Source organism: Ciconia boyciana, chromosome 3 (assembly GCF_034638445.1).
Source record: "Ciconia boyciana chromosome 3, ASM3463844v1, whole genome shotgun sequence".
Lineage (NCBI taxonomy): Eukaryota > Metazoa > Chordata > Aves > Ciconiiformes > Ciconiidae > Ciconia > Ciconia boyciana.
The window spans coordinates 37,949,439-37,973,969 of record NC_132936.1 but is presented as its reverse complement, the minus strand read 5'-3'; the positions used below and the strand labels follow the sequence as shown (position 1 = coordinate 37,973,969).

Below are 24,531 nucleotides of genomic sequence, written 5' to 3'. Positions count from 1 at the left end.
AAAAATTAAATCTCACCACAGTTGTATCTCTACTTCTGACCTCTACTTCTGCTTCTGGTCAGGCTAAATCTGACTGCTGGAAGTAGCCCCTAGGCCAGGCTAATTCCAGCAGGCATTGGTGGGAGGCAAGAAACTTTATTATTCTTTTGGGAGCCCTGATTCTAAACTGGTTGTGAAGGCTAAGCTTTTGTCTGGGTCTAGCTATAAGTAAGGACTTTTTACATAGCATAGGTACAAGAAGATTGAAGTGATGGGGTTTAGATACCCAGGCTGACAGATGGGTGCATGTAAAAAGATAGGGAATTTATACTGCCAGCAACATTTGTTTCTCTAAATCTAGATGGCTGCTGATTATAGAATTGCAGTGGATGTCACAGGTGAGAGGGTAGGTGACAGGAATCACAGAGCAAGACTTGTCTACTTGATAACTGACTCGATGATTGATGTATGGGAAGTTAATTCCACTACTAGTGACTCTGTAGGAGTCAAGGATGCCTATGCTCAGCATTTCCCAGAGACGCAGAATTAAGTCCCTGACAGGAGTAACCCCAAAGAGATTTATTCTTATTGCCTTGAGCTCTTCTAGTGCTGTTGGTAGGAACTGCGCCACACGTATTGTCACATGTGCTTAATTGGAAAGTCCCAGTGCAGATTTTTCCATATGTTTATGTAATAAGCTCATGCCAAAGAAAGAAGTAACAATTCCAGAAAATATGGTACAGCTGCAGTTTGCCATACCCGTTTGTTAAGCTAATACTTGAAAGGAGGAAAAGCACAAGAGGGACATTTTGTTGATTTGTTATTGACTAGTCTGATATGCAGAGAAATTCGGCTCAATGCAGTTTTAACGTGACTGAGTGAGTAACAATAGAGAGACTGAAATCCATTACTCACAGAAAAGTATATGGTAGCAACTCACAGGACTTCTACAGCATGTCTCTTTTGTCCCAGGCAATCGGGTCTGGAAGCAAGGAGTCCTTCGTTCCCCCAGTTCAGCCCCAGCGTAGCCTGAGGACACTGACAGTTAGCACACAAGCTGTAATTTCAGTATTTGTGAGGTCTACATGTCTGCTCGGATTTGGATTCAGTATTTTTCATCTTAATCCCTGAGTTTCAATCACTGTGTTGTATCCGCCCAGTCCAGACATAGGCAATCCTGTGGGAAACTGTGTATCTGAACAGGAATCTTCAATAGTTAAAAATCCCAAACTCAATAATAATGATGGTACTACAAGATGACTTAAGCAATAGATTCTATTAACTTGGATTGCAGAAAGTCACATTCCTTCTAAATAGAAATACTTACTGCCTGTGCACATCACAGTCCCATGGCCACTATGGCTGTGGCATAAAAGGTGGGTCATCTTCAACAGCCATTTGTTTCCTTCACAAATAACTCACAGATACAGATTTCAGAAAGTTGTCAAACAGGATGGAAGCTAATTCAGCATGCTGTCAGCCTTAGCATCTGACAGCAGTCTTGGTACTCCAAATGGATTAGTCTTGCAGTCAATCCATAGATCATCCTACCCTATTTCTGCCTTGTAACTCTGTAGATTATGGATATCCCAGGAAAGATGCAGCATAGCCCTGGAGGTCATGGGAGAGGAGCTGCAGTGTGTAAGGAGACTGAACCTGGACCCTGTGTGAAACCAAACAAGCGATATTTTTTCTGGTGCATTGTGAGCTCTTCAATAGTCAAAGTCTTCGAAAGACTTGATGAAAAACGGGAGTCGCTAAGCAAGTGTGTTTCTCTGAGGGGATTGTGTTCAGTGGGGCTGTCCAGGCTCTCTGAAGCGCAGGGAACAGGTAGGTGTTATGCAATGCAATATGCAATGCAAGCTGTGTGCACATTATAATTTGCCCCCGGAGTCTGCAGCACACTGTGACCCCTGGCTTGGATTTCACATGAAGTGATCTCTGCTTGTAAATACTAATGATGCTGCTATGTTCTCGCTAGCTTGGTGCCCCACAGAACATTGGTTAATGCTGTTGACTGGGGCTGGGGCAGAGGTGATTTACTTATCTTTGTGGAAAAGGGAGGAACAACCATAAAGATCACTTATTGTGCCTTATGTTTTTAAAACCACAGATAAGTAGTATGAAATATTTGGATCTCCAGAAAGGAAAGGTCTTTTCAGTCTGCATGATTCACATGTGGGTTACCATATGCCTGAAGCTAGGGAAGACTGTTTATCTGTTATCAGACTGTTTTCCATATGGTGTTCTTCACAGTTGTATCAGAAATGTCAGGAGCTGCTTACTCAGCTGGGCCCAAATCCTGAAGATTTCCATTTGTGCCTTTGGTCCTTTCATTATTTTACAATCAGATGTGAAAGTCTGCCCCAAAAGAGGATAAACATGTTCTGAGATATTGTCATATTTTGAGAATGCAAGGACCTAAACAAGATTCAGTCTAACTGGATCCTCCTTAGAAGTTATAGTTGTTGCAAGAGTGGTCACAAACACTTTTTTGATTTCTCCTGAGCTGTGTCCAAGAGGACAAAGTTCAGTCCCCTTTGCAGGATTTTGTATCTGCCATCTACTTTCTGAGGTGGATGTAATAAAGACAAGAATGTGACAAATTATCTGCTTCAGCACCAAAAAAAATCATTGATTTTTATTTGTATTCTGCCTCATCTCCTTTTACAGAGAGCATCAAACAGTTTGGTTTTGTTTTTCTTGAACTGTCTAGGTAATAAACTGTAAATTTGTACTTTCCAGTACTTTATTTTGAGGAGCCCCCAGTAAACTAAAACACATTTCAGAATGCAAAGAAGGGATAACATTTCACTAAGATAGGAGGAAAACCCTTGGTCTGTACTAACTCAAATTAATGAATTAAAGAGTTTCCTTTGAAAGGGGGATCTCAGGCAGGACAGTAGAAGCAGGTTAGCTGGAGAAGTAAAAAAATTCAGGAGAGCAGCAGGACAAAGTGTATTTCCTAGGCATATGATGACTCTGTGAAGACTCATGCTCTATACCATCTTGCTCTGTCTTCTCTGCTAGGCTTCTCACATCACCCAGAAATGAGATTAGTGGAAAGAAAGAAGTATGCTTTCTTAGTACACTTTTCTTAGCATGCTGAGAAGATGATAAGAAGTGGGATGAGATAGAAAACAGGAGTGGTTTTGTTCGGGTCTCCAAGATACTGGGATGATTTACATTGCAGTAGATGAATGCCTGGGGTTGTTTTCCTTCAAATGTGCCAGGAGGTGGTACAAGACCTACTGATGTTTCATATGTACTGTCAAAGCTACTGCCTACAACTGCACACATTCAGCTTCTTGTGAAAGACTGTTACAGACAAGACCAAAGGAAAAACTACTCTTGCAAGCAATGCTCTGCCTGCCCAAAACAAACAACATCAAGGATGGTTTGTGTAGCGATTTGTAGGAGGAGGTCTGAGGATTTTCATCCTTTCTTTAAGGCTTGGATCTAGGAAAAGAACCTGAAGGGTGAGAGAGGAAGAAGGATGCAGTTGCAAAACAAAAAATAAAAAATATAGAGAAGAATAAGTTGAGAAATTACTTTGCAGTAATGGAAAGGGACATGAAAAAGCAGGCAGATGATGGAATGGCAAAAGAGAAAATTAGGGAAGCCAGTTGCAACAGAGGAGAGGAACATATGATTGAGATAGCTAAGAGGTGGAACCTCAGACAGAGCAATGAGGCCGTACATGAGACTATGACATAGAACAGGAAACAAAATGACCTCCAGGTGAAGGAGAGAACAGATGGGAGCAAATCTGAGATTCACCTCTGTACCAGAGGGATTCATCCTCTGACTCAAGCAGATGAAGTGAACATAATGTTAGGCCATCAGTCAAAAACAAGAGAATGATATATGCACTAAGTTGAAAACTATCAGAGTAGGGATGGCAGGAGGGACTGACAGAGGCAGATGGATAGGGGATACAACTGTTGTCTATAAATGTCTTGGATTAACACCTTGGAGTGAGAAAAGTTATTTGAATTGAATGACAATATTGGTACAAGAAAGAATGCACATATATTAGTCGTTAATAATCTAGAATTGGAATTAGAAAGTTCCTAACCATCAGATCAGGAGGCTCTGGGTGCTGTCCCATTAAGAATAGAGCATACAAACACATCCTAGATTATCTTCAGGTGGAGCTTGATAAGTTTGGGGATGTAATCATATACAAGATTGATATCCACGATGAGAGAGACCAGATTGGATGTTGTAGGAGGACCTTCCTAGTCCCTGCCCTGATCTTATTTTCCTAATAATCATGCTGTTGACTCATATATATTGACCAGGACAGGTGCAGACAGACATATATTTGCCTCACTCGCTTTCCAAGCCAATTGGATGCCACCCACTTCTGGAATCTGTGTAGCTGGAGTCGCCTAGGGCTGTGCCCAAGTTGTTAAATCTGTGCAAATACATGACTTTCAGATCTGAACTGGCTTGCTTTTGCCTAACTTGGAGTGTGGGCGAGGGAGTCCACACCTATCCATACACCCTCAGAGGGCTGTGCAGGGCTCACATGTTTGGTGCCTCAGAGGAGTGTGAAAACTACTTAGATTAGGGTTGCAGGGACTGGACAAGCTGATGTAGCAGGGCTGAGGGGACTTGAGATCCCAGAATAAATGTAGTAGCAACATCTACTAATCCAAGGTACCACAGCAGCACACTCGGGAGCCACGTGCAACATCTCTCAGGTCACTTCTGTATGACAGTGTGATGTTTGGTGGCAGACTAGAAGTCTGATTCACTGACATCGTGTGTGACATGGCACCAGTAACAACTTACTCTTACATCTTTGATTGCCCTCCTAGTTGTGCTGAGTTCCTAGACACCACTGCACAGTGGAGATGATGCCACTGTTCCTCCTAGTTAGAGCATCCCTTCCTTGTCTGTCATAATTCATGTCACGCTCCCAGAAGTTCAATTGCTCCTCAACAAATGTGCAACCCCCCCGCTCATGCTGCAGTGGCCACAGCCATCTACTGCATCAAGTTATGTTCCAGTGCACTGACTGATACATGTGTATTTGGAAGCAAGTGTATTATAGGCATATGACAGATTATTTTTAATTGCTAATAAGATCCTGGTGGGGAAAGATTGTTAGACCCTTCACTGCATTGTCATCTGCGTAAACAAGACCTTTATTTTGCAAATTTCTCTCCTGCCATCCTGACTGCTGTCTCAATGACACTAAATTTCCATTTTGCCCTCCTAGTAAACATCTATGCTTATGTGAGTGTGCGTGGCTCGCACTGTTTCCGCTGTGACTGAAATGGGACCATTCCCACGCTACTTGAAGCTTTGCATTCTTGGCTCCTGAGATTACCTGCAAGCCAATAGCTGTGGCCGTGTCTTCCTTTGATGAAGAAGTTCTTATCTTAGGTGACATGTGGAGTGCTTCATCTTGCAACATTTCTGCTACCTCCCCAGGCAGAGAGAGAGAGAGAGAGTGCACAGGAAGAATGACAACTTGTATTTTCAAAATCACAACCTCACCTAGGACAACAGTTGATAACAAGCCCAAGCAAAACTGAACTACTGACCCACCCTCCCCTCTCCTGGCCCACTGGAAAAGATTGAGGATTTCTGTACAATTAGTAACACTGGCTTCAGCAAGATCGTTTTTTGTCATTAAAAGAATTTGAGCTTCTTTAGCCTACACCTGTATTATAGAAGCTTGTCTCCATTTTTTTTCTCCCTGAGTGAGGCTGCTTTTATCAGTGGACCTGTGATGGAAATAAGTGGCATATGTTTCCTTGTGTGACTATATAAATATGAAGTACAGCACTGCATTTTTCACATATCTGTACCCTATAATAGTTGGCTCAGCTGCAAATAAAATTATATCTAAGACTGAGATTATGACTTGCAAGTGCTTTCTAGCAAAACTGAAATTTTAGTTTTCGAATGAAATACCTTCGTTTCTACAAAAGAGGTAATAAAGGCCTTCCACAGGAAGAAAAACATAGAAATCTTGATATAGATAAGGACAGAGATATATGAATGTGATGTCCCATGTGAATTTGAAATCTGGTATTACTTAAACAAAATAGATGAATGTTTTCTCAGAGAATAGTGTGTCTTCTTAGTCCTTTCTGGGCAGGTGAATAAAATCACTGAATTATCTTTGTTTCCAAGCCTATATCAGATGTCAGTTGTTTATTAGAAATACACATTTAGCTGGAAGCATAAGTCTAAAACCTACTGTTTAAAGATCAGGACTGCAAAGCCAAGCATGCTAACATTAGAAGATGTTAAAGTTAACAACAATAGCATGTGCAAACCAGGTCCAGACCACTTCTGTATATGTTGTAGAGGTGGGACTGATCTCACTTTTACCATCTGAAAGTTAGGCAATGAATCTCAAATGGTCAGGTAGGCTCCTTAGCTGTATCAGTAGGCAGAGGTAAAGCACTTCATAGTGTGATTCATCCAAACCTAAGACAGGAGTCTAGGAGAAGGGAGGCATACCTCCCTTGGAGCATGCTCATCCCTCTGTGCTCTAGAGAGAGTGCAAGTGACTCACTCGCAAGGTGGATCCCACCATAGCAAATGGCATGTTATTTTTGCGACAGGATCACTGCCTTACTCAGTGCTTACTAAATCTTACTTTTCAGTATCTTCTCTTTATATCCTTTCCCTGTAATGCGTGGACCTCTGCATTGTTTTACTGTGTGCTATTGAATATAGCATAGAACACAGAATTTTTCTTTTTCAGTGGGACTTTTCAGGTATAGTATTTGTTAGTTCTTTACAAACACTGATTAATATCTTCAAAGATCCGTCACGAAAAGAGGCAATATTATTATGACTTCTTTTTACAAAGGAGGAAGAAAAGCAGGAAGATTAGAGCCATTGAAAGCTTCCCTGCACTTTGGGTGTGCACAGACTGATTTTTCAGTGCTTATAGCACTATGTATCATTTTGGAAGTGTGAGACGCAGTTTGTTGTGACCTGGATTGCAGCTGTGAGACCCTACTGACTTCTGCAAACCATGCTTCCCCAGGCCCTGTGTTTGCCACTATGAAAACTGAAAAACTTTTACTCCAGTTAACAATGTTAGTAGCAGCTTTATTCTGGGGCACATACCACTCTGGAGTGCCTGGAATAATGCCACTTGAGTTTACGTGGTTGCCCCACAGTCTGTAAGATGTCATTTGTCCAATTTAACTGTAAGAGAATTGGTTTTGTCACTGCAGACCCATTTTAATCCAGGTTCTGCAATGTTGGTGCTGCAACAAAAGCAGCTGAGCCTTAGCAGACAGCAGCCTCCTCCATTGCACAGTTATCACAAATTCCCACAGTACAGCCCATTCTTTGCTCTATGTAAGGTAGGGAGTCCTGAGGGGGAACCACAGGAGTTTGTAATCAGGTCATTAAAAGAGCTTATGATAATATTCAGAAGGAGGCTGGAGTAAGGTTTCACATGCAAATTGAATTTACTTTCTCATTCTTGATTTTGCAAATGTAGGTTTATTCTAACAATTTAAAAATATTAAAAATATTAAAAACACAGTATTTTGAAAAAGTCAGCAACTGAGAAAGGAGAGGTGTCTCGAGTGAAAGCTCTGCCTGGGTCATCAGCAGCGCTATGTACTTTATTTGGCAGGTCTCCATCAGCTAAGCTCACACTCTAGGTGATGGCAATACTGTCGTCTCCTGGGCACTAGAGGGGGATGGATACACGTACTTTGCTGGTGGATTTCACAGCCGGAGAAATGGTGAAACCAGAAGTTTCAGTTCCAGAAGCTAAAGTAAGTGGTAACAAACTTTCTCTCCTCGTTGTTTTTTTCTCTTTTTTTTTTTTTTTTTTTTCGGGGGGGGGGGGAATTTTCCTTATCTTCCTCTTGCCTTCTGTTCATTTCTGCCTCTGCTTCTCCATTCCAATGCGTTATTTCCCTTGACTTCTAAGGCTGTCTTGTGCTGTGCCTTTCATCCTTCCAGAGAGAGCTCCTGCTTTTGCTTGTAACCTCTGCTCATGATCCCTCATCTCTCTGGTTCCTGCCTGCCTCTTGTACCTTCACAGCCTCCACCTTCCTATGCAGCTTAATTACATTAGATACAGATTCTTACTCTGTCCTCAGCAAGACAATAGTATCTCAGCCCCTTTGAACAAGATATCAAGCAAATGATTATTACCATTCATGCTCTCTCTGTGATCAGGTCTGTGAGATGAGGAATGTTTGGTTACACAGAGCTTTAGCTCAAGGTTGTTGAGTTTTTTAATTGCATACGTACTAAAGAAGATGTGTTTTGTTAAAGACCTGTTGAAGGATTGAATCTTGTATTCAGAGCACAATGAGGTGAGGTCCATGAGTATCAGATTTTGCGGGAGTTCCCTTTGAAGCCTAGTATTTGCCTTTATGGTAGAAGGTAACACAGTCTTGAAAACCCAAGATGTTGACCATGATCTTCACTGTGGAGCGCTAGGCATTCTTTTCAGACAGCTGGTTACATAGACACCCATCAGGCTAAAAGAATAGCCAGGAAATATAGCACTGTCTTCCAGGTGAGCCAAGCCATGGGAACGTGTTGGCATTGTGCCCTCCCGTTCAAAGAAAGTTGAAGTGAAGCCATTGTATATCTTGAACATAAAGTCAAAGACCTTGAAGCAGATTTCAATAAGTAAAGCTGCTAGCAGAGACTGTCTGATGTGCTCTCAGTAGCCTGAAATTCAGGCTACTGAATCATGAACCCTGTCCTGCGTTCAGGTTGTTGGTGAGTCACTGAGCAGGCCTTTGGCTTATGAAGGTAAACTGGACACTACACAGAAATTAGCTCTATTAATAAGCTGCTTCTGTCCCCCTCTCCAGCTTTTTTTGACCTCCCTTTTTGCTCCTGTCTCTAACCACCCATGACTATTTCTCATTTTACATGTTTTCCGTACTTTCTACCTCTATTCAAAATTCCTTACTGTTCCCACTGAGCTGAGAGTGTTTCTTGCCCTCTCTGCTCTCTTCACACCAGCAGTGGGAGCACTCAGATCAGAGCAGGAATCTTCTTCCCATTCTCACTGCAGAAGCTGCTGCGTGTGCAAGGCCAGCTGAGTCCCACTCTTGCAGCCCTAGTCTGCGCTGCACTGTCACCTGTGCAAGTGGAGCATTTGTAGTAGCCAGAAGGTAGAAGCTGTTAGGACTTGGAAGGTGTTTGAGAAAGAGAAACTCCTGTGTCTACTACCATATGATATTGTTGATACCAAATGTACAAATACAATTTTGGGATGTATACTGCTTGGGTGAATCTTAAAAATAACAGACAAAAAGCAAATCTCTGGAACTAATGTTTCCATTCACTAACACAATTAACCATGGAATATGCTGTTGCCACGCAGCACTTGATCTGTGGCAGTACTATTGAACCATTTTAACAAAAACCTACTGAAAACTGCTAGCCTGAAGGCTTTCCATAGAAAACATAAGTCCCAAAAGCTTAATTTCTGAAAGCTTTGGTTAGCTTGTAACATAGGAAGGTGAGTTGTGTTTACTGTAGAGGTTGTTACTTCCATGATCACGAGTACCCAGGGGCTTAGTTGGTTTGTCTTGTTTGGGTTTTGCTTTTTTCCCTTTATTTTTACAATTTATTCCTCAGTTACCAAAGTGGGGGAAAATGTGTGGTATTTAGTCAAAACTGGTAGGTAGTAAACTCTTCTTATTAATTAAATTTCTTTTTTCCTTGACGGACTTTCTTTTAAAGTCCTTTGAATATCCATCTCTGTATGTAAATATGTGTAGATGTGTGCGTGTATATTTGTGTGAGTTCTTTTTCTTATGATTTTAGCTTGCCTTTATAAGGGAGCATGGATTAAGCTATCATACTCTTTGTCCTCCTGTCTGTCTACCTGCCTGTCAGTCCCCATTTGGTGAATTTGAGCCCACTTGCCAAACAAAACTAGATTGGACCCTCTACTGAAAAAACTCAGAAATTGATTCCTCTACGTTTCATGGAAACCACTGGGAGAGGGATGGGACAGGAAAGAGATACCAATAGCTTCCCTTAGTGCAGCTAAAGTGTAAGATCAATGTTTTTTTTATCTTGACAGATGACCAGTCAGCACATACATAGCTTGGCGCCAACCCCAACACATGCTGCCTCTTCTCCAGCCAGACAGATAGGAGACAGCAAGATGTTGTGGGGCATGCCATAGCACACTTGGAGGTGGAGACATGGAACTCTTGCAGTGAGAGATGGAGGAACAGATTGTACACATCTGTAGCAAACCATATTTAAGCATTTCTGCTGTTCAAGGAACATCTGCCATCTGTTTGGAGGGAAGTGAGGGTAATTATAAAAGGGTGCAGGGAAGGCTAAAGGGGAAAGATCTTAAATATGTAGGAAACTGGTCTACATTAGTTCTGCTGCTTATGGCATAACACAGTAGCTTTCAGCCTTTGTTATTCCCATCCTGAAAACAATCCTGAACAACGGCTTTTGTCTAGTCAACAAATTTTTGAATCATATTGTTCAGTTTCTTAGTCAGGGAAGGACTTTGTGAATAATGGGAGAGGGATTTAATGCCCACAGTTTACTGCAAGACTTAGAAAAGGAACCTATAAGAAAGCAGTTAGTAAGGGGGAGCTCCATCAAGCAACTACAGCCAAGGACTAGAGTTCTCAGTGGAACAGAAAAGGGGTTGGGATTAGGGAATGACATCCCAGGAAAAGGAAGGATTTATACTGATTTTACCATTGAACAGCCTTTTATGTATCTATTCATCTTCAATTGGTGATGCACTGCATAAAATTTACCACTGCCCCTTTTCCTGAAAGAAAAAAATTCTGGAAAGACAAAAGCATATAGTATAGTTTTAAACAGCTATAAAAATGCTCACTAGAAATAATACGGTTGAACCTAGTACAACTGGAAAGTATGCTGGTGCCCCTAGACAGTCTTTGAATAGGTTAGACTAAAGGTTTTTGAAAGCACACAGAATCATGAAATGCTTAGATTTCTCTGCTTTTAATTCTAAAATGTTACAAAATTACTTCATCATACAAAAAATATATATGGCTTACAAAAATGCATCAATGATTTGTTTGAAATGTGTTTAGCTCATAAAATCATCTCTTCAGAAGTAGGTATTTAAGAGCACAGATGTCATCTGTTTTCAAAGCTAGTCTGGCTTGATATATAGGGCTTCTTAGAAGTAATACATTTAGGGTGGCCTCTCCTAGGATGGGCCTGAAGAAGAGCTCTTCAATAGCATCTGCATCAATGTCTCGAAGAGAGGCGATTAGCTGAAGAATCCAAGCAAACCTGCCTAGGTTTCTATGGAACATCATTGAGATAAACTCCATCAAGGCTTGCTGAGCTTCCTGCTGCAGTGTTTGTACATAGGGGAGACATTTTAGGACATGGCATCCTGTCAAAACAAAAAGTAAAATAATAAATCCTGAGTAAATACTTTCATTCTGTGCCCTTCATAACAATGGGTGTCTGGCTTTCTAGCTTATAATACTACTTTCTCTAGAAAACAATAAAAACTTTCTAAACATACTTTTTGGAAAAAGAAGAAATGCGTAGTTCAATAATTTGAAAGAACATTGAGCAGCATTGTAAGCATATTGGAATCTAGCCCGTTACATTAAATTCAGCTTTGAAATGGTAACAGGAGGTAACTGACTCAGTACAGATGGAGAAGAAGCTTTAGAGTGTTGTCTACCCACCAAATGATGCTGAGACTGTAGCCTAAGTAGGTGGAAACATTCCAGCCCTAATCTAAAATAGGTAGGTAACATCAGGAAGATGGAGGCGGTGGTTTGGAGCAGTGAGCAGGCTGGCAGTCTGAAGACATAGGTTTCCAGCCTACCCGGTCCCATCTCCCTCCTATTGTTTCCTCTGCTTGCTAGACTAAGCTGGGGCACTATGGTTCACCATGCTATCTAGATATATTCATTTACAGTCTAAAAAGAGCATGAAGGTTCTCTGTGAGATGTATCATCACCCACAGGAGTAGGATAGATAATTCTATTTCCTGCTTTTGTACTCCCTTTCCTCAGCCATTTTTGAAGAGGGAGAGATCTCTGCCCTATGGAGTCATGGTCTTGAGCCTCAATCACATACCTCCCGTAGTGCATGACTTCAAACCTGTCGGCTCACTGAGGGTCTTTGCAGGTGCCGGGGCTCAGTTCAAAGGACACCCTGTGTTTATCTTTTGCCTCTGGTGGGATTGCCTTGTCATGTAGCTCTCAGCAACCTGTTGCCTTCTGTCCTCGCCGCCTGAGGATAACACCATCTTTTCTTTCCCAGAACTGCTGCAGCCTGGACAAGGGTAGCACAAATCCCCCAAGTTTTGACTTCTGCCTCTCCTGCCTCCCATGTCTTATTTTAACCTGTCTCTCAGCAACACACTCCAGGCCTATTTAGCATCTTTTACAGTGACTGACTCCATACCTCCCTGGGATGGGATCGGCATAGCTTAGACCGGGGAGTGTTTCACACAGGATCATTCGTTTAACTGTGGGAGGTCCTGCCTTCTTGCCTAGTGCCCTGTACTAGGGCAAAACCAACCTGGCTGGGTTTTTTCAGTCTGTGGCTGGCTGCCCTTTGTCAGTCTTCAGCAGCTCTCTTCTCCCTAGACATCACTGCCAGAGGAGAAGAAGCCTCAGGAAAGCCTGCAATCAGGCTAGCCAGAAATGAAAGGTTTGGAAAAGTCATCTTCTCCCCCAGGATTACCACCAGCTGCAAGCTGTGAGGATGGTTCCAAGTGTTGAATTTTTCATGGAAAGGAAGTTGTCAGGATTTTGTATATTCAGGATGAAATTGCAATTGCCTATATCCCTTCAAATTTGTTTAATTTCCCTATTTGGTCTTCTTTTGTATGTAATCAAACACTGGTTTTAATTTACAAATAATGAGAAACTTCTTGTTCTGAGATCTGTTGTAATAATATTCAGTCAAACACATGTTTCCAGCTGAACTGTAAACCTAGGAGCGTCTTTTTTAACAGAAGTCCTGTCACAGCCTTAATGGAGTGTTATATATGTATATATAACTCCATAAATATATATATATGGCACTGATACAATAACAACACTGTTTTTCCTGATTCCCACCTCTTCACTGTGCAGTTCCCATTGCTTTTCAGACAGCTGTCAAAAGCAGCAAGAGCAGTTTCAGCTCACTCTGTGCTGTTCATGCGTGGTGGGACAGTCCTACCTGCTTCCTTTGACTTACCGCCTTGGTCCTAGAGAAGGCCTTGCAGCTGGACCCTTCACCCATACACACTTTCACCTCTCCGAAGCCACCTAGCCAAAGCACCCCTGCGAAGAGCAGGGATGGCAGTATGTTCTGGAGAGCCTGGATTGGGTTGATGCAAGGCTGCCTATTTCCCCTCAGGGGTTGGGCGCACGCTTTCTCCTTCGCAGGTTCTTGCTGGCCCAGATGTGGTCAATCAGTAACCCAGCCAGAGCCTCCTGCACAGAAGTACTGGGCAGATTGTGCTTTAGTGGGAGGACCTACACTCCATGCTGCCTGCCACCCTGTCCCCAAAGGGATTTTTTAATGATAGTAAGCACAATCTCTATGCCACAAGAGATCACTTAGGGCACAAGCAAAGCTCTGCCATACTTGCTTTGTCATGCTTCTTGCCCAAGCACTGGCCTAGCTGTGCTGCTACAGCTGCATTTCTGGGTGCCCCGTTGAACTCCAACCCATAACCCAGCTCTGGACTGCTCTGTGCCTGGTCCTTCCCCTTTGCCTCAGCCAGTTTTGGTGGTCCTAGCAGGAATAAAACATTCAGGGTGGGAGCCCACACGAGGTACTCCATGATCCAGGAGAGGGTTTAGTGTTGTCGGTGCTGATGGCTGCCTGAAATCCTCTTGGAACTGAGGCCTGCAAAATACTAAGATTTGACCAAACATCAAGCCAAAACTAAGAGGGCAGCTGAAAATGTGCTGCGTGTATGTAGAAAACATTTTCTGAGTTTGGTGGAAAGTGTTCAAAAACTATTAAAAATAGTAATTGTGAAACGACAGCTGTACGGATTTGTTTGCAACAAACAAAGGTAGAGAAAGGGCAGTTTGGGCTGTGTATAAGCCCTGGGTACCTGTTTCAGCCCAGAGTTAGACTGAAACTCTTTGTTTCATCTGGAGTCAACCTAGGCTTAACTGAAGTCTTCCCAGGTGCCTTCTGCAGCCCATGGAGAAAGGCGCCTGCAGAGAGTAGGGTCATCCCACCTAAGAACTAGGGAGTCCCCCTGAAACTCTGGACAGTGTCTGCAGACAGCATGAAGGGCTGCGGGGTCTCTCGTATGGCACCCCAGGGAAGCAGCAGGCATTAGAAGGCACAAATCCGGAACATAACACTGCTTCTGCTGCTTTCTCCTTAAGTGAAAAATCACATTTAATCCACAGAGATAATAAAAATGCCTGCTAGTTAAACTGTGTAAGCTGCTGCAGATGAGGAATTTCTCTCTTATCATCACCCTGGATATAACCGGTGGTTTCTTTCGGCCTGATTTTATTGTGAAAAACTGAGAAAAGAAGTTGCACTGAAACAAACTCCACTGGTTTGATGCTGCAGCATAGACACACAAGACAATACCAAACATCTGGATGACATTACATCTCAAGAATCAGAATTTGAATCCTATTGGAAACAAATACAAAGTCACTACAGCCTTTGAGCAGCCTATAAACCATTCACCACAAGAAATATAATGGAATAACTGAAGCATTCAAGTATCCTTTTGGTGCAGTCCCAAGTATAGCACACTGCTGACAGTGCAGCCAACAAGTGATTGCTGTGGAAGGAGTCAGGGATCTGAGCCAGAGCAGGCTGGAGTCAATAAGTCTTTCCATTTACTTTAGTGGACTTAAAGCTCAGCTTTTAATGACTCACGCATTCCGTGGCGCTGACCTAGGCAACCTTCCTTCCTAAAGAGGCTGAACTTGGCACCAGAAGTGAGAGGATGCAATCGCTAGCCTGAGTTCGCTCTGTGACTGCTGCCCCAGGCTTTGAATGTATAAATACTAAAGGATAAATAAATAATTAAAAAAAGCTGTGTAACCTGAACACAGTATCCTTTTGCCTCATTGATGAAAATCAGATGATACAGATTGTCTTCTCCAGTGTTCTTGCTACAGAGGAAGTCTTTGTTAAAATACTTCTAATACTCACATCACGTACCCATGTACCATCTCTCCTTTGCTGTACTATGGGTGAGGCTGCTGTATTACCTTTGAACTGGAAATCAGTTTGAAGTGACATGGTTAATTCTTTAAGACTTAAAATTTGTCTAATAGAAGCTGTTTTGGCTTACAGTGGGTGACCTACTGCACACATCCAAGGAACCTAAATAAACTACTTCAGGCAGAAAATCATTAAATTGTGGAATACAGGTTTTTGAGAACATTTAGCTATATTCATAGAAAAGCATAAAACTAAACATTTGTCTATATGCAAATGAAAATGCCAAATGTCCTTCTAGGCACATAATCATCTGTGTGATTTCCAGGAGGACTTACCAGAATTAAAAAGAATAATTCCTTTAAGATAGGCATATTCTTTTGCACTTATGTCCAGGTCCCAGCATTTCCACAATAAATTCTTCATCTTCTGAACTTCTGCTAAAGATGCTCCCAGTGACAAGCTGCCCAGTTCATTGCTAGCTGTCAAAGACTGATTGAGGAGGATTTTTTTCAATAAACTAGGGGCTGAAATCTCTCTCAGGTCAAAATTCACCCCTTCTTGTGCCATGCCCAGGACAAAAAGAGGGGCCCAGTTCTGCTGTATGAGGACAAGCTGATCCTCCCAAGGCACGTGATAAAAAGAAGGTAAGTTTCTAATAAAAGTTAAAGTCTTCAAGAGCACTTCAGAAGCTCTTCTGCATGTGGCTTCTGGTGTTTCCAGGACAGCTCTTCTCCTGTCCATACAAGAGCAGCCCTTGCTTCCCGTGGAGCAGTGGGGACTGCGATACTGCTGGTGCCACTTGGGCTCACTTCCATGCTCTTTGTTAAGGAGCTGGTACAGGATGCTCTTAGCATGGTGTGTCTCACACTGACATTTCCCAAATTTCTCAGCTGGGATCTTGGTAGCCATAGAGCCAGAGTTGCCCGTGGGAGGAAACAGTGCACATGGAGCTATGCAACAACAGCAGGGGAGAGCATTTCTGCCACACGGCGAGGCATTGTGTGCTTTTTATATGCACAGGCGGTTGAAAAGTGATATGACCCTGATCTGTAAAGTTACCTTGAACTTTATTTGCACCAGTCTGTTTCGAACGAGGCGGGGCGGCAAGCTGCCGGTGTTGCGCAGGGCTGCCGCAGCCCCAGGGGAGCGGGAGGCTCACGACTGTGCCCCGGTGCAGGCAGGCTGTGTCTGGCCTTCTGCCACCATGCCAGCGGCTCTCTGCTGATGCCACCAGCAGTGGCATTTTTGCAAAGGCCAGCTATATAACATGTACAACCTGCCCCTGAGGGGAAACGCAGTGAAAACTATGACACCAGAAGTGAAGAAGGAACAAGTTGTCTATATTTTTATTGATACACTGACTTTGCCCACTAGCTAATGCTCTGGAGTGCACAGAAATACATGTATACTTATGAACAGTGCTGTGGTAGCAGTCCCTTGAGTAGATGCTTTTATTTCTTGTTAAAAGGAGCCACCTGAAGACACCGTGGATGTCTACCCTTACTTTTCACAGAGCACTTAACAGTGTTCATACTTTACACTGTAGATAATTGGATGTGACACCTATGTCAAGGAGCTCACAGGTGAAATTCCTGGGGATAGAAATCCCATGTATAGGAATTATTTCACATTCCTGGGAGATTTGAGAGAAACTTTAGAGAAAGTCAGCTGCTATAGCTCATGACAATGTTATCATCTCCTGCACTTCACATATGATAATTTCAAACACAGAACATGTGGACTTCTCCCAGACTTGCTGTATAATTAAATATTCTTCATGCAAGCTGTGGAAATAAAACTGATTAAGAAAGAGAGCAAAACAGCAATTTGTACTGTTGTACGTGTGAACTTTTGTAGAAGAGCAAGAGCTGAATGATAGAATTGTCAGGACTCTTCAGTCGACATCAGGGAACATTAAGTAGCAGGAATGCAAGGAACTCAGCCTTAATAAGAAGAAATTGATACTTCAAGTTTTGTTACTTCACACTCTCTTGCTTGGTCTTATATAGGGGAAGAATTACTAAGTTTTTTCACCAAGCATAATGTTTATGCATTCCTACCATCTGGGCTCTTAGCATGTCTTAACAAAAAATGAGCATTAAAAACAACAACTCCAAGAGCTACTTCTGTTAGATGTCCAAGCCTTAGGTGTGTAAAGACCATTCCATCAGATGCATAGCCGCAAATTTGGCCTTTGCTAGATACAATTGTTTGGTTTTTCCGTGCTGGGCCATTTTAAAATTTACATTTATTTACCTCTCCATGATACTTATGTTGCAAAATTTTCCCCTTCTGAGGAGATAAAAAGTGCAGGAAGAGATGACTGCTCCAAAGTTGAGCAATCTAGAAGTGTAGTGCTGCTGAGGTGCAAATACCACTAACTGCAGTGAAGGTCAAGGGGGCCCAGAGCACTGAACACCTGATGGGGTTTGCCTGTCCACCTCTCCATCCATTCAGCAGCTCTCTACTGTTGTCCATTGCTGGGTTATCAAAGAGCTTTTTAGGTTAAAGGACACAGCAACGGAGAAGTCCCCAGAAAGTCCCATTCTTCATATTCTCACTGTAAAATTCTAGCTGGGCTGAGGTTCAGTGGAATGAACTCCAGTTGCAAGGCTAACGCCATCTGAGGTTCTGCAAGAGTTACGTAGATTGGCTAATGGCTGTACTGGAAAGAGAGAGACCGAGCTTGCGAAAATCATTTTTACGCAGAGTTTGCTTGTGAAAAGAAGTTCTGTCTCCTAATTGCTGGTGAGCATGGTGGTGTTTCAGTAACCTAGGTAGAAGAGTGAGCTCTGATAAACCCAACTCCTCTACTCCAAGGAAAAAAATCTTTGACTTCAGCTGAAATCAGCACCATTTCACAGATCACCAGCATTTCACCCTCATGGTTCATGTCATCATTTCACAGTTCGTATTAAGTGTGCTTTTTAAAGTTCTACTCCAGATTAAATTGGTTCCTTTCCTACCTTTTTTTTTTCTGAGATCTGCATCAGTCATATGCAGAGAGTCCTGATGTCAGTAACATATGGTATTGGATACCATTTCTATTTATCATAATTGATTTCCTTTGATTGTGTGTAGTTCTAAGAGGCAGAAGCAAATGATATTTTTCTAACAGGCATTCCTGGTATAGTCACCCTATTTACCCTCTCTATAGCTTGCTTTATTTTATAAATCTCGGTAAGACTCCCACAGTCATCCTTTGTTCAAACTAAAGACATGTAGCTACCAAAATTGTTCTTTCTTTAAAGGGGTACTATGCCTTTGATCATCTTGTTACCCTTCTTTGAACCTCTCTTAGTCCTGTATCTTTCCTAAGATATTCTTTAAGGGGACGCGGGGAAAGTATCAGGACACGGTATCTAGGACTTAGGAGAGCACAGATTTATACAGGCACAGAGCAAAGTTCTCTGTTTTGCCTTTCCCAGAAGTCACTCCTGACCACTGAGCTGTTGTTGCCATGAAACCGTCACAGCCCCCAAGTTTTACTCCTGAGTGATAGTCATCAATTCAGAGGCTCTCATCTTAGTCAGGAGTGGAGTCAGGAGTGTTTTATCTTATGCGCATCTTTTGCCATATATATACACACTGAGTTATCATTTGACACCTAGTTGACGATTTTCCTAAGGCGCTTCTGCAATTCTTCTGACAACCCTAGACTTTCTCTGAATAATTTTGTATCATCAGCAAGCATTCATATTCTGAAACTTTGAAGGCACTGCTCTTCAGAATAGTTCACTCAATGCTGTGAGTTGTTTAAAAGACTATCATAACTTAACAATGGGGCAGAAAATCTGACGTTGTCCTTGCAGTAGAGTGTCTATATATACAAGTATATATATGTTGGACTATATGTATTGGTGCACAATGTATGTAGTAACTAATCTATTACTAAGCAGCAATGCGAGCTCTCCTACTTTCCTAAAAGGTGAGACTGGAGGCAGATGCATTTCTGGAGAAGCATCTTCTGCTATTATTTCATATGGGCTATGAGAAGGAAACGCCTTCCTAGGAAGCTGACAGCAGCCTTTTTGAGGTCATCCTGTCACACCAGTCTGATACATGCACATATTCCTTGATTCAGTGATCTCTTATCTCTCTGGTCTCCCGTACAAACATTTAATTGGCCTATAAACATCTATATGACTTGAGAACAGGATTTTCTCTACAACTTTTATACATTTTGTTTTCCAGGAGGAGTTGGATGACTCTCATGTCACTGGTACTTTTGAGGACACCTGACTTCACTAGCAGCCTTAATGATGACAAAAGGAGCCAGTAATAAAACCAGTATCTTTCTAGAAGGGTTCCATCTCCTCCTTGTCCCATGGTGCACACCATCTGCCTTGAGCAATAAAGGTATTCGTTTCTCAACTAGAGGAACCAAGAGCTACCATTCAGACTGCCTGCTTTGGCTAGGCAGATAGTGGGAAGTATCATCCCCAAGTTAAAGCCTGCTCAGCTTTGAAACAAGCTCTGAAACAGCGTCTTTAGCTTATGCTCCCACAGGTAATGCGATGGCAAACTAGGATTTGGCCCTTACATCTGAAGCAAGGGTACGTAAATTATAAATCCAGTTACTTTAAACATGTTTAGCTTATCTTGAAGATCAGTAGGTGAACTTCTCAAGTGATTGAAGTTAAGCATGTGCTTAAAATACTTTGCTTGATTAGGTCTGCTAAAATCAGCATCTTTTTGACAATAGCCATTTGAATAGAAGTAGCAAATTAATAGAGAGGCAGCTGCCCCAGGAGGCCCTGCAGTGAAATGTTGTCTATCACTGAAACTAGGCCTGTTTTAAACTTGGCTCTGGTGACCGAGTTAGCAAAAAGGCAAATGTCCCTGAACTTCTGCCCCACATCTTGACATGAAGTAGGAGCTCTGAGAAGCCCCCTTCCTAAAAACATACCCCAGGCATCTATGTTTAGCTCAGGTTCTGCTGTTCTTTGTTTCCAAACACACCGGAGTAGCATTTGAAGTGACTTTTTGACAGGTGCTGGTCACTAGCTGAAGAAGGGAGAGTGTTTGTCTTCATTTTAGACCGAGAACATTTTGTTAGAGACTTTATGCTGCCTGGCCATACTTCAGCTGTTGCAAATGTGAATGCAAACACGTGCCATCTGGAGCTATAACCAAATATGAGACTAAAATATTAGTACAGAAAGTAAATAATCAGCTCAGTGGTGCTCCTTGGGCAGAAGATGGGGTGACAGAGGAACATATTTCTTAACTCTTCAGCTTCTTATGAATCTAAAGCAGCAATGGATTTCCATGTATGCAAATGCATAAATAAACCCAAAAGGGCTTTCATGGTTGTGTCAAACAAACAAACAAAAAAAACCCCAGCTGGACAAGTAAACTCTTTCCATGATTTTTGAACAGCTTTATCCTGCCTCTCGGTAACATGGGGTCAGAGCCTTCTTCATCTAAAAACCTGAGCAGTCACCACTTTGCAGCTGCAGCAGAGCTGCACACGCCATAGCAGACGTGCTGCTACGGGGCCATTTCTCCCTTGGTTAAAGGTAAGGGTTTTAAGCAGTGTGTGGAAAGAGGCGTGAATCTGGAGACATGAGTAGGTTTTAAGCTACCCAACATCAATCGTTTGCTTTCTTCATACTGGAAAAATTGGTGAATTTTTATAAGGGTAAATTGGCAAATTTTTATAAGGGCACACCTTGGGGGGATGGGGTGTAGAGATTATAAAATAAACCAGAAAGGATCTCATACCAGATTGTGCCATTTTTCTACAGCTCCCCCACCAAGGAGCCAGTGTTTGCACAGTCACCCTTATCAGCACTGGGAGAGGCACCATCTGTCATTTTAAATATAGATAGATATACCACTTATTGTTGCTCGGCAAGTGGAAAATGCTGGAAAGCAAGGTAGAAAATGGGCACAGTTTTGGAAAAAGCAAAGTTAGAAAATGCTCCTGGCCAGCAGTGCCATCTCCAGAGTGGCACTGAAAAGGTGACTCCTCCCTTCAGCCCCCTCCCCTGCTGAGAAGAGTGGTTGAGATGATAAACATTTTAACGGAGTATGGAGCCCACTATCATATTAAACTCAAGTCTGTCTTATATCATTGAAGATAAATGCCTAATCTAGTGATTAGCACTCTATAAATACCACAGATTAGCAAGTGAAGGTTAGATGGCAGATTAGATATGTGGTGTATGTCTTCAACTTGCCTTTACACATTTTTTTTATGATAAAATGAGCAAGGTCTTAACAAGTAATTTGTGGTCCAAAAAAACTAAATCCCAAACACTTCCATTTTATTTTGAAATGTATGAGGGGCGACTAACTTCTGCCAGGGGTATAGGACTAACGCATTGAGTTTTCCCGGTGACAAAATTAACATTCCCAAACTTCCCTCACTGTTTGCCATAGTATAACTTCTCTGTCAATAACTCAAATTAAATATCTATCTAAGCAGATTGGGGGGGGGGGGAGAAGGGAAGAAAGCAATCTCAAAATTTGGATTTTCTTCCAGCTCAGACTACTTAAAAACTGATCGAAAAATCTACATCATTTGGGTTTGATTCTTCATAATCAGTAACTGATTATGACTCATGGAGCCTGTATGTACAAATCTCCAAGTGTTCACCCAACCCCAGAGAGATTCTTCATCAGATATTTCCTCACCACAGTTTACCCAGAAAAGCCACATTTCTTCTATTTGTCTTTGACCATCTCCCCACCTTGACTGCTGTGACTTTCTTCTACCACACCCCTGCCAAGGAGATACCTGCTCCATTCTCTTGCAGGTGGTTTCCCATCTGATTTGAAGTAAGTCTGGGAAGAGTTCAGACAGAGCTGTGGTGGGATATTATTGCAGATCTATTTCCTTACTATTTTCCTACTATTTCCCAAAGGGACAGGGACAGAGCAGCTCACAAACCCACCACCTCTGGGGACATCAGGGGATCCCTGGAACTGAGCGGAGTAACAAAACCCTGTCCACTTTTGGAGCCTAAACTTCTTTGCAAAAGCTGTACATCCAAGTCTGAGCACATCTTCGATTGCATGAGCTTGAATTACTTCAGATTTCAGAGATTCTTTGGTATTACATTGTGGCGGTGTGCTCCCCCTCCCTGGGCAAGCAGTAACCACCACTGGGAGTCATCCTGATAGCTGCATCCAGCTTATGCTGGACCTTGAGGATGGATGGCAACAAAGTAGCCAAGGGCTGCCCAAAGCAGTGATCTAAACTTCTTGCTGACATGCAAATATGACCATAAGTCAATCATCTTACTCCTTAAATAGTGGACAGCCCAGGGCCCTTTGAGCTCTCCTGCACGGCAGCGGGCTGCACGCCAGGATCTCCCCTTGGGCAGGGACGCCTCTCAAGGTTACTCCTCAAGGCTGAGAGATTCCTTGCCACAACAGATCCTCGGTAAGTGACTAATAGCATGCTACACTTTGAAATCTTAGCCAAGTGATATAAAGGATTGATTGCGCACATATAATCCTTTAGACATAAACCGTTGACCAAGTCTGGGACTAGGACTGGATCCAGCCGCACCTAGACTGCACTCTGAGAAGGAGTTTAGAAAGCAAGGGGATCCTTTTCCAAACCTCATAACTCAACGGGAGGATCTCCCTGACAGTTCTGTCTGACCCTGTCCTCTATGCAGTAAATAATCAAGTATACCTTGCCATCGAATCTTGTTAAAACACTGTCGCATTGAACTTTGTTAACTCCCTATTCTGTATCAATAAAGTGTATTTTTACTTCTCTCTTACAAGTGAAGTGCACTCTCACTCCATCCGCGACATACGTACCACTGATAGTCAATCTGTTAAACATTTACCTAACTGGCACCACGGAAGACCAATAAGGGCAAGAGTCTGCCAACCTTTAGGCAATCATTCCTTTAGCAATAGGTTGGTCTGACAAAACTGGGGAGGAAGAAAAGATGTCGAGTCATATACATGTTGGAAATTGTAAAGAAAATCTTTCTATCTCCATGTGTGAAGCTCTATTGTCAAGATACTTTGGGGAAAGAGCCAGCTTTCTGATAACCATGCAGTCCAGCAGGAGTGAAGAAGAAAGGCTGTGAAAACCTTGCCAAAGAGCAGTATGGTTTTGAGCAAACAGGATTAGGAAACCAGGGCTAAGAAAATGAATTTCGAGTGCTCAAACCCAGAGTAAGATAGTTGCGGTGTCTCTGTGTAGAAAGAACCAGGATGTTGAGAGAGTAGAAGATCCTGAAACTTTTAAATAGTACAGGTTAAAAACTGAAGGGGGGGGAAGGGAGGAAAAGATAAACCTAAGCACATTTAATAAGAGAAGATTATGACAGGATAAATGTTATTTGCAAATATTCATATGAAGATGTGAGTTGCTCACAGAGTCAAAGGTGGCCACAAGACACAAGCACTTCCATGCTGTTCACTGGTAGTTTGAAGGACATTCAGACCTTCTTCTGGACCTATTTCTGTATGCAGTAAATGAATGCTTTGCTCATTCAGTATTGAGATTTCAGCATTGTGAGATCAACTGCTGCTTACTCTGGCATTTATGTTATTCCTGTCACTCTGAAAAACAGCTCTGAGATATTTAGAAGCAAGCACATTTGCAAAAATCATATTTTTGAAAGAGAAGTCTGGCTCTGTTTGTCTCATAAAAGTCTGCACTTAACCACTTTTTAAAAAAATACTATGATTTTAAGGTCAGTGGAAAACTCCATTAAAGTGTTTCAGGAAATCATCAGATCATTAGAGCAATGGAAATTGAAATGTATGCAATGTACTTATTTCAAACACATTATAAAACAGTGGGCAAGAAATCAAGTGTCTTAGTGTAACGTTCTCCTTCGGGACCCACACAATTCAGGAGTGATTTTATCATGCTGTATGCCAGTGACTGCTCCTAGCTTGCAGTGGCTACCCAAAGGTATTTTTCCTTCAGAGATGCCTGCATTGTCACCTCTCAAACTGGCCTTTGAAACAAAGTGGAGATATACCTTTTTCTCCTTTAGCTACCCTGGGAAACACATGTATGAGGAGCATTGTCCTCGAGAGAGTGTCTCATACCTAGAACTACCACCCTGAAGGGACCAGACACCTCAGAGTTCAGCCATGTACTTGAAATCGTTTTCAGAAAGGCAAGATTCATCTGAAAGCAACTGAGAGTGCTGGAGAATCCAGATCAGTCAGTAGAGCTGCAAGGCTTGTGTGAACGTGTAAAAACAAACAAAAGACCAAGAGAAGCACGTGTCTGCAAAGTGTTTAGGTTAGTGCTCAACAATCCTTTCAGCCTCCCTGATTGCTGTGACAAGATGGTAAGAGCTTCGCGGAAGTCCTGTAGGAGGGTGCATCCAAACTCAGATGGACTGGAAGCGATTATACCTTCAGGACCTGCTCACCCTTTATAGCTCAGATCCAACAGTATGGGTCATTCTGGTC

The 24,531-nt window shown here is 42.3% G+C and overlaps 1 protein-coding gene and 1 long non-coding RNA gene across 4 annotated transcripts in view; one reads left to right on the top strand and one right to left on the bottom strand.

Moving 5' to 3' along the window:
• The window catches only part of LOC140648897 (uncharacterized), a 28,718-nt gene extending 7,183 nt beyond the window's left edge, over positions 1-21,535 (top strand). The window contains exons 3-5 of one of the 3 annotated variants that reach the window (XR_012041380.1): positions 7,604-7,748; positions 19,318-19,679; positions 20,506-21,535. This is a non-coding gene — a long non-coding RNA (uncharacterized lncRNA). Of the gene's footprint in view, positions 1-7,603; positions 7,749-19,317 lie in introns of all 3 variants that reach the window. The other 2 variants (XR_012041381.1, XR_012041379.1) reach the window with 2 other exon arrangements.
• LOC140648912 (nuclear receptor subfamily 0 group B member 2-like) lies at positions 11,052-16,032 on the bottom strand. The gene is made up of 2 exons (XM_072855392.1): positions 15,459-16,032; positions 11,052-11,353 (listed from the first exon to the last, which is right to left on the bottom strand). Exons 1-2 carry the CDS (start codon positions 16,030-16,032, stop codon positions 11,052-11,054), a joined length of 876 nt encoding a protein of 291 aa, XP_072711493.1.
• Positions 21,536-24,531: the final 2,996 nt, after the last annotated feature.